This window comes from Toxorhynchites rutilus, chromosome 2, assembly GCF_029784135.1.
Source record: "Toxorhynchites rutilus septentrionalis strain SRP chromosome 2, ASM2978413v1, whole genome shotgun sequence".
Lineage (NCBI taxonomy): Eukaryota > Metazoa > Arthropoda > Insecta > Diptera > Culicidae > Toxorhynchites > Toxorhynchites rutilus.
Genome location: NC_073745.1, coordinates 42,555,880 through 42,566,582, shown reverse-complemented (window position 1 = coordinate 42,566,582; position 10,703 = coordinate 42,555,880). Strand labels below are relative to the sequence as shown.

The window sequence follows — 10,703 nt, the reverse complement described above, 5'->3', positions numbered from 1 at the left end:
CTCCTCCGGTAGCTGTTCTGTGTCCCAGATCCTGACTATCAACCGGTGCATACACTCTACAAGTTTTCTCGGACCTCCCTTGAAGAGCTCCGCTACGAGGCCATCCTTACCAGCTGCTTTGTGATTCTTGAGCTGATTAATGGCCTCCTTAACTTCATCCATCGTCGGGGGTGGTACGTCGTCGTTGTTCATTGCACCGGTGTAGTCCTCCTCAACGCCGTCTAGGTCTCCTGTCTGCGCGCTGTTCAGGTGTTCATCGTAGTGCTGCTTCCACCTTTCGATCACCTCGCGTTCGTTCGTCAAGATGCCTCCTTCCTTGTTTCTGCACATTTCGGCCCGCGGCACAAAGCCTTTGTGCGAGGCGTTTAGTTTCTTGAAGAACTTCCGCGATTCTCGAGAACGATAAAGCAGCTCCATCTCCTCACACTCTTTCTCTTCCAGGCGGCGCTTTTTTTCCCGAAAGAGATGTGTTTGCTGCCTTCGTTTCAGTCTGTATCGTTCCACGTTTTGTTGAGTCGCTCGTTGCAGCATGGCTGCGCGTGCTGCATCCTTCTCGTTCAGGAGCGCTCGGCACTCGTCGTCAAACCATTCGTTCCGTTGTCCTCGTTGTTCATACCCGATGACGGTCTCTGCTGTGCTGCTAATTGCTGATTTTAAGGTGTTCCAGCATTCATCGAGGGGAACAGCATCCAGTTCGTCTACCCCCGGTAACGCAGCTTCAAGACGCTGCGAATATGTTGCAGCAACGTTCGGCTCCTGTAGTCGTCGTAGGTGGTACCGTGGTGAGCGCTGGTGTCTTATGTTATTGACGACTGACAGTTTAGAACGCAGTTTGACCATCACCAGGTAGTGGTCTGAATCGATGTTAGCGCACGATAGGTTCTGACGTCGATGATATCCGAGAAGTGCCGACCGTCGATCAAAACGTGGTCAATTTGTGTTTCTGTTTGCTGTGGTGATCTCCAGGTGTAACGGTATTGGAGGCTGTGCTGGAAGAAGGTGCTACGTATGGCCATGTTCTTGGAGGCAGCGAAGTCGATAAGTCTTAGGCCGTTTTCGTTGGTTCGCTGATGGGCGCTGAACCTACCAATTACCGGTTTGAATTCCTCCTCTTGGCCGACCTGAGCGTTCAAATCACCGATGACGATTTTGATGTCGTGTTTTGGGCAGCGATCGTATTCACGCTCTAGCTGCGCGTAGAATTCTTCTTTATCATCATCGGTGCTAGCTAGATGGGGGCTGTGGACGTTGATAATGCTGATATTGAAGAAGTGGCCTCTCATCCTCAATCTGCACATTCTTTCATTGATCGGCCACCAACCAATCACCCGTTTTTGCATCTCCCCCATCACGATGAAAGCTGTACCCAGCTCGTGTGTGTTACCGCAGCTCTGATAGATGGTATATCCACCATGGAACGATCGCACCATCGAACCTTTCCAGCACACCTCCTGCAGCGCTACGATGTTGAAATTGCGGGCTCTCAATATTTCCGAAAGAATTCGGGTACTCGCAAGAAAATTGAGAGACTTGCAGTTCCATGTTCCGAGTTTCCAATCTCTAGTCCGTGTTCTTTGCGTAGGTCTAGTCCGATTGTCCTGTCTCGAATTTCTTTGTGAATTTTCCTGTGCGTTTTATTTTTACGGATGGCTTGCAGGGCCTGCACCAACCCCCTGTCTCGCCGGAGGACCGTCGTGCACAGCTCTTTTTAGAGTCCCCGCTGGCACGAAGACAGTGATCAGCCGCCTCTAACATGGTGATCAGACGCTGTTTTGAGCCGCACCTCCATGGTGAACAGACGCTCGGACGCTCATCTGGTACTAACGGGTGTTAAATAAAAAATGAGAATTTTTTTAATCACATATAAAAAAAAATTTTTGTTTTTCATCGATTTCAGTATTTTTTATTAATAATATAATGTATTCTCTTCAAAAAAATGTCAGTGAATGTTTGAGTAAGGGCCGTGGCCTGCTGTTCGACGCAACTTTGTCGCGATGCTCTCACAAGAACGTTGTACGGCACTTACGTCCATTTTCCGGATACAATTCCGGATTCTTGTAGTCAGTTGCTTCGTGTCCTTGGCCCTCCAATTGTTTTTATACACTAGGGCACTGAGTGAGCCAAAGAAATCCTCTATTGGGCGGCACTGTGGCAAGTTTGTTGGATTACGATCTTTCGGCACGAACGGTATCTTTTTCTCCTCAAGATACGCCAGCGTCTTCTTGGCGTAGTGGGAAGATGCCTTGTCCGGCCAGAAGACGTACTTCCCATCCGCGTGATGCTCGTTCAGGAACGGCAGCAGGATTTTATCGAGGCACTCTTCTCGATAGATTTGTTGGTTGATTGCCAGACCGCTCGGCTTAAACCAAGGCTTTGAAATGCCCCGGTCGGAAATGGCGATGTACAACATAACCTTTTTTACAAACTTGTGCTTGAACTTGTATTTCACTTCAGGCGGTGTGGATGACTTGTCGCTGGAGTAGTAATTATCATTTCCTGGAATATGCGTTTTGGACAACGGAAAATAGCTTTCGTCGTCCAGAACGAAAGACGTCCCGCGGTATTTTTTGGTCGTCCACCGACACTGTGATTTAACCGTCTCAATCGGCTCCTCCGTGTACTCCGGCGACCTCGTCTTCTTCCTGCAGACGATTTCTTCCATCTTGAGGGTCCGATGGATCAATACGTGGGAGCAGCCATATTTCCGACCGGCGTCACGCAGGCTGGTTGCGTCCTTGTTGTCAAACAGCTTCTTTAACGATGTCTTTCTCTGCTTCGTCATTATCGTCACCGGACGACCACTTCCGACTGTCCGCTCTACGTTCAGGGAATCCAGGATACGATATACCGTACTGACAGGTACATTTTCTTCCTTAAAATGTGCCACCGTGAACTTTTTTCCTTGCTGGAAATGCGTTTCGTAGAACCGTACAATGCGTTCGCGGAGCACGTGCTGTTTCGACGCCATCTTTGCTTTGACTAAATTCAAACTAGCAAAACCAAACACGCCTACTGTTTCTAGGGAGCCCAAAGAGCAATTTTCCTGGAGAAAGAAAATTTTACCATCTTTATTTGAGTTACTGAAAGGCATTGAAAAAATTTTCATTTTTTATTTAACGCCCGTTACTATGCCAAACTTCTACACCATTTAAGATGTGCTATCCTCATTCGGTCGTCTTTTCGATTGTTCTGTTCATGCTTACCTCTAATATCAGCCTTACCTAAACGTTGTTTGCGACAAAATTTTAAAATAGTATGTTTTATTGTAATTTTCCATTTTTTCTCGTCAACAATTTCAAACAATTACGAAATGGATAAGTTGAACCTGAAAGCTGAAATATAACAATTCATATCAGTGTACAGAGTGACTGATAAATGTTACGTAGCTTTTATCCCTGCATGCATTAGTGATAGCGCCGTCAAAGTTAGCTTGGTGGAGGTTCATTGTAAGGTTGATAAGCAAATGGGAAACGTCTCCTAATAAAAGGATTAAGCACTTAGTCACTAGATTGTAATCTGCGTACATGATAGTGCGAAAGTTTAAATGCTGATGTGCACTTATCATTGGTGTTTTGTTGAGTATCGAAAAATGGAATGAAGCGAACGACGAACAGATAGTTAAAATTCTATTAAAAACATTATGATAATATTACCTATTCAATGGTGGCGCAAATTAGAACCAAAAAAATAATGAATCATAATCTCACTTTAAGCCGATTATTTTCACGGTTGTATTTCATGAACTACCCCCAGGAAACTCAAACTCAGAAATTACGCTGATTATATTATATTTCCAGACGCGCTGTCCTGCCAATTAGCGTCATTAGGCAACGGACAATTATCAGTGTCAATATTTATTTCTGGCGTTTCAATAAAGTGAAAGCTAGCGGGGAGCTTTCTCTCGACCGCATGCAATGATTCTAAGCCAGTCAACCAAATGCAAGCTCAGCTTCGCTTTTGATAATGATGCTAAATATAGGAATTTCTCTCTCGTACTATTATGCATCTCGCCGAAAGTGCACCCCTTTGAGGTCACATTGAAGCGGCTCTCCATACAATGTCGGGATAGGGATATGGGACGCGAAGTAAGAATATAAAACATTTGTAAATAACCCACTTTTTCGTTGACAATGATACTTGTACATCAATTGATTATGCTATTGGTGATTGCTTCGATTCGTCTGCTCATTTGATGTGTCATAGTTTTGTTCTTTACCCTAGACGGAACATTCAGATTCTGTGACGCGATATGTTTAGTCAAACCGCGGTCTGTATAATTCCGGGGATAGACGGGGAATGGGGTTATGCGAAAAATATAAATATGTGATGAAATTGCCCCGGTGCTTAGAATAACAGCAACACTCTGTCTTATCAGTTAATCCTAGTCACACCGGAACAGTCACGTTCGCTCTAGTTTGTACGATGGAGGGGTGTTAGCTCTGGTGTTCGAAAATCCGACAGAAAACGGGTAGTTATCATGCTTCTGCATATAAAGCTATTAGGAGCGTTCTTCTGGCTGGATTATGACGTCAGAGCGAAAGGTGGGAACCGGTATCTGTCCGGTTAAAAGTTTCAATTATAACATCTCAAAACTAATGTTATCTCTTCCTCTGGCTTAGAGTTTCTTCCAGTTAGAAGTGTCACAAGATGTGCATTATAATACTAGATATTGTGTCTTCATTTGAACTCGTCAAAAAATGAAAAGTAGGAAGCCTTTCACGATGGAAAGCCATCACGCGGGATTATCAGTGCGTTCGTTATCGTGCCCCGGGCGCAAACACACCATCATCGCCAGCAAGTACAGCCAACAGACGAATCCTTTCGTCTTTTATGACTCTCCATCAGACATTTTCGCTTCCCCGCCTCTGTGCCACTCTTTGAAAACTCAAGCGACGAGAGTTTTGTGCGGCCAAGTTAATTAGGAAAGTTCAAACCGTTTTAAGCAGATTCATTAGGTTTTATTACATTTCCCTGGGACTGCGTCGCGTCAGCGATCTCGGGCGATGTGTATCAGCGAAAGGGTTCAGCTCTTCGGAACCACACCGGGGGGTGCAGGGGTTGGGTTAATGGTGATTTTTATTAGCTGCACCCAACCGGGACTAATCCGCGAGAACAAACATGGACCACTTGTTCGTGGCCTTTCGGAGGCCCCGTGATGGCTCGAAGGTTATTATTTTTAGTGCAAACGATTGTAGCGGCCTTGCGACGTAATTGTCATGACCTTCGATGGGCACGGAAAGGACGAAAATGGAAATCTGAGACGTATGAAAATCGGTTCTCTTCATTATCAATTTGAGACAAACACTGATACAATTTGTATTTTTCCCTTTATCTATTATCTTACTTATCTACATTAAATCGGGGTTTGCAAGAAATGTTTTGATGCCAAATGTCTTCAATTTGCATGAAACATGTAGATCTCGACCTACTGCCATCTCGATTTTTTTTTGTCAAAAATCAACTCTCTGGGACTTTTTTTTTCGGAATACTGAGGCTTAGGGTGCCAATGAAAATGTTCATCTCGATTTGTCATATGGGACTTCCTGTGCAATGTTAATTTGCATTACAAAAGATCCTATGCAAAATATTAGCTCAACGGGATTCATTTACTAGTGTCGCAGATGTTAAAATTTGAGATTTTGAAAATCAAAAAATCAGGTAAACAGTATATGTATATGTATATGTATATAGTATATGAGATAGAGATTTTCAAAAAAAAAATGCATAAACGTCAAGCATATTTGCATAAACGTCAAGATTTACTGCAAACTCAAAAAAAATTTTTGGTTGAAAATTCACTTTTTGGCACTCAGTTTTCCGTCTAAAAAGTAGATTTTTGACAAAATATTTTTTCCAATTTCATTTTTTTGTAAAATCCCGATTCCACGTACTTCCCCCCTTCGGCGATTTTCTGATATATAAACATGTAAAAACATAAAAATATGTCACTCTTTTAAACTCAAGTCGACCACGAGTAATCAGTTTCCTTAGCAAAGAAGTCCTTTTTTAACCAAAATATATATTTTTATAAAGGCTCATATGGCGTTAGCCTCACGGGGCCGGGAGTTCAATATTTTGACAATGTTTGCTTACAACTATGTGAGTAATATGAAACCGATTACTCGCGGTTGGCTCGAGGTTAGTATTACAAGTGTTCTCATAATTGGGATGTGGCAGTCTTCAATGCTCTGTACGTGTGCCCGACACGGGATACTTCCTATTGGGATGCAGCTGACCATTAATCAGCAACGCCCCCCTAGTATGTATCCCATATCTAGCGTGGTGCGTCTTTCTAGACTCGAGGAATCCAGGATAGAATGATCACTAGCCGGCGCAAATATCAGCTGGTGTAGAGTTGTCATGAGCGGTACAACCTTTGACTCTTGTTGAATCATCAGTGGACTGCACAACCTTCGGCCCGTGTATCTGTAAAGAGTTTGTGTATGTATTGCCGCGACTAAGTAAAAGTTTATAGATCGGATAGGAGGGATATGAAACAGGGACACAACGAAGGAAACATAATTAAACGTTGACATCGGCGTTTCTGAGGAACAGGTATGGATGGAGCAGAAGATCAGGATCACGGCTACCTAAGATATCCCGGACGGGGATATCCGATTGTCTGCCTTGTGCTCTCAGTGCTCTAGAGAGCTGAGAGCGAGCAGTATGGAACCGGATACACGACCAGACAACATGCTCGATGTCGTGGTAGCCATCGCCACAATCACAAAGATTGTTTGCTGCGAGCCCAATGCGATAGAGATGCGCGTTTAGGTTGTAGTGATTGGACATAAGCCGAGATATCACACGAATGAAATCACGACCTACATTCAATCCCTTGAACCATGCACTCGTCGAGACCTTAGGGATAATCGTGTGTAACCAACGACCGAACTCATCTCCACTCCATATGCGCTGCCAACTTACGAGCGTGTACTGACGAGGAATGTGGAAAAATTCATTATAAGCCATTTGCCTTTCAAAAAGAGTGCCTTCTAAAGCGCCCACCTTAGCTAGCGAGTCCGCTTTCTCATTCCCCGGAATCGAGCAATGAGAGGGAACCCATGCTAAGGTAATCTTGAATAATTTTTCGACCAAAACACTCAATAGTTGTCTTATTCTTGTTAGGAAATAAGATGAGCGTTTATCAACCTTCATTGAGCGGATTGCCTCTAATGAGCTGAGACTGTCTGAATAAAAAAAATAGTGGTCGATGGGCAATGTTTCAATGATCCCCAGTGCGTAGTATATCGCACCCAGTTCAGCAACATACACGGAACAAGGATCTTTGAGTTTGAAAGAGGCACTGGAATTTTCATTGAAGATGCCAAAGCCAGTGGACCCGTTTATGAATGAACCGTCAGTAAAGAACATTTTATCAGATCTAACTATGCCCCCATATTCTGCCGAAAATATCGGCGGAATAGAATCTGAGCGTAGATGATCTGGGATTCCATGGATTTTTTGTCGCATGGACAGATAAAAAATGACAGAGGAATTGCAAAAGTATGGGAAGCAAACTTGGTTGGAGATGCCTGGTGAAGGGTGCACGTCGTGGGTAAGGTACTCGTGGTATAAAGACATAAAACTTGACTGAGGAGTCAGTTGGAGTAGATTTTCGAAGTTATCAATCACCAATGGATTCATGATCTTGCAACGGATGAGAAATCTGTAGGATAATTCTGTGAACCGAAGAGTAAGCGGGGTTACTCCTGCCAAGACTTCGAGACTCATCCTTTACATAGAATTAAAAAAAAAATATAGACAGAGGTACTTCGATATAACGTACCCTCGTTGAAACTTACCCTCGAATGTTAATTTTATCTCGATATAACGTTTTCAACGTGTAAAAAATATTTTCGGAATAGGTACTGAGAGTTTCATGCCAATCTCACTAGTTCAACAAAGGTCACTTAGTGGTCTGGGTATAGGTTCCTGAATTTTAATTAGAGCATTGGAAACCCCATAACTATAATCTATCTGTGTATTGGGCATTCTGCATAAGCTGATTACTCACGTTCACGTATCCACGTAGCCCATAATCAGGACTTCCATATGAAATTTGCATTTTTGCATTACATGCTCTGCAATATGGCTTGAACACTTGTGCTGAAGAATAAAGCTGCAAGTGGTCATTTTATCGATTTACTCTTAAGGTTTAATTCAGTTAGAATCCGTCGGTTAATTGTTGTGGCACCCAAACACATCTTTGCATCTTTGTGAATCCAGCTCTGCGTGAATGGTTTAAAACGGTTTTATGGTCGATATATAGCTCCTGGGCGATGCTACGACTAATATCATGCCGGTGAACTTCGGTTTTTCTATGTTTTTATTGACTATTTCGACGCCAGGCCTGCCTGTGCAAGTTGCATCTTCAACATAAAAAAATCGTGAACGTGATCGAAAAAACCCAAATAACACGTAATTAGAAGTTACAGTATCGGCACCATAAACACCATTTACAATACCAGTGGTCCAGGAGATGCATTTAAGTGGAAATTAGTATTTAGCTCGACAGATAATCTCTAGACAAAAACTGTCTTCGAAAAAGTTGTTTCATATGATAGAGCGCTCATTTCAATGTTGTCAAAAATAGGGTGACCAACATTTTCGATGAAATAAAGAATCTTACTTTCTTATCTCTATAGATAGAGGTAAACATAGTTTGACAATGTTGTAGTCCTAGTTATTTAAAACATTTTTGCAGAACAATGTTTTTATCTATCTCTTGAAATAACCGATATAGCGCCTTTTTTCTAATTTGCGTTGGGGTCACCATTAAAAAAAAACAGTTTTTTTGCTCTTTTTGCTTTTATATTTCAAATTCTACATACAAACTGTCTTCGAAAGACTTTTGGAACATACTGATACAAACATTTTGCGATGCAGAACTTGTCAATATCTCATTTTGACTCAAAGTTATTGATATTTCATCTCAAAAGTTGCTTGCCATTCTTTCTGAGGCAAACATAAACAAAGTTTATTGGCGGCATTTGAAGAACAGAGTTCACTCTACATAATGTGTGATTCTCAAAACTATGTTATTTTTCGTGTTTGAGTAAAACAAAATTGAAATCATGAGTTTTTGGGGGAAAACCCATCAATAACTTTGAGTAAGATTAAGATATTGACAAGTTCTGCACCGCAAAATGTTGGTATTTATAATCTCTAAAAGTCATACGAATACGGTTTTGATGTAGAATTTGAAATATAAAAGTTAGAGCAAAAAAACCCGCTTTTTCATGGTAACCCTAATGCAACTTAGGAAAAATGCCCTAAATCGATTGTATTAAAAGATAGAAAAAAAAACTTTGTTATAAAAAGTTAATGAAAAGAATTGGGGCTACAATATTGTCGAACTATGTTTATCTCTATCTATAAAGATAAGAAAGTTCGATTTTTTATTTCATCGACAATTCTGATCACCCTATTTTTGATAACATAAAAATGCTCTATCATATGTAACAACTTTGTCGAAGACAGTTTTTGTCTAAAGAATTAATATCTCCCACAATGTTGTTTTTTGACTAAGTAATGAAAAAACCGGTTATTTTACTCTAACTTTTATATTTAAAATTATATATAAAAATTCTCTTCGTACGATTTTTAGAGCTTTTCAATACCAACATTTTGCGATGCAGAATTCGTCAATATCTTAATCCTGCTCAAAATTATTGATGGGGTTTCACCCAAAAACTCATGATTTCAATTTTAATTTACTCAAATACAAAAAATAACATATCTTTGAAAAACACATATTACATAGGGTGAAATTTGTTCTTTTAAATTCCGTCAACAAACATTTTTTATGTTTGCCTCAGAAAGAGTGGCAAGCAATTAAAGAGAGCGTATTTTTTGGGAAGAAATATCAATAACTTTGAGTGAAATTGAGATATCGACAAGTTCTGCATCGCAAAATGTTTGTATCAGTATGTTCTAAAAGTCTTTCCAATACAGTTTGTATGTAGAATTTGAAATCGGAGATCGAAATGCTCGCCGATTTGAGACGAAAAACATCCATTTTCATCCACAGAGAAACATAGCTGAAAATATAGGAGGCGAGAGAATATTATACGCTCACTTCGATTCTCGCGAGAAACGCAGAGCCGATTTTTATTTTTCGGTGAGTTATGATTGCCGAAAAATGGTCTCGTTCTCAGTGACTCCTTGATACCGATAATGGTTTTTCACTTCTTCAGTATAGCTGAAAACATGCGGCAATATTGAAATTCATCGTGAAGTGAACATGAGATGGATTAATATTTGTACAATTCACATGCTGTCCAAATGCAGATCGTTTGGACGCTGCTCTAACAGACTAATGTTGGTAAAGTTAGCTTTGATTTTTCGCTCCAAATTTTCAGTACCAAATGAGAGACGAAAAAGCATTCTCGTTGAACTTCCGAGATAGAGATTTTCGACATCCCTTTCTCTCTGAAAAAGAATTTTCGGTGAAAAGGAAGAGACGAAAATATCAACAATACACAGTTCATCGAAAACTAGATTGATTGAATGAATATTTATCGCGCAGCCGAGCGAGAATTTCGATCTCTATTTGAAATATAAAAGTTAGAGCAGAAAAACAGTTTTTTTAATAATGACCCCAATGCAAATTAGGAAAAAGGCGCTATATCGGTTATTTCAAGAGATAGACGAAAACTTTGTTCTACAAAGATGTTTTTAATAACTAGAACAACAACATT

At 41.0% G+C, this 10,703-nt stretch overlaps 1 protein-coding gene across 2 annotated transcripts; it reads right to left on the bottom strand.

Annotated features, from left to right (window-relative positions):
- Positions 1–1,835: 1,835 nt before the first annotated feature.
- LOC129768048 (uncharacterized) lies at positions 1,836–3,743 on the bottom strand. Of its 2 annotated transcripts, XM_055769423.1 has the most exons (3): positions 3,654–3,743; positions 3,222–3,477; positions 1,836–3,043 (listed from the first exon to the last, which is right to left on the bottom strand). In XM_055769423.1, exon 3 carries the CDS (start codon positions 2,966–2,968, stop codon positions 1,940–1,942), a length of 1,029 nt encoding a protein of 342 aa, XP_055625398.1. In that variant the 5' UTR covers positions 2,969–3,043; positions 3,222–3,477; positions 3,654–3,743; the 3' UTR covers positions 1,836–1,939. The 2 variants fall into 2 exon arrangements, with proteins under 2 accessions (XP_055625398.1, XP_055625397.1); XM_055769422.1 differs by having other exon boundaries at positions 1,836–3,477.
- Between the last annotated feature and the right edge of the window lie 6,960 nt (positions 3,744–10,703).

What these genes read in the sequence shown, in the direction of transcription:
- LOC129768048 (XM_055769422.1), bottom strand. Translation starts at nt 3,106, where the DNA reads ATGAAAATTTTTTCAATGCCTTTCAGTAACTCAAATAAAGATGGTAAA.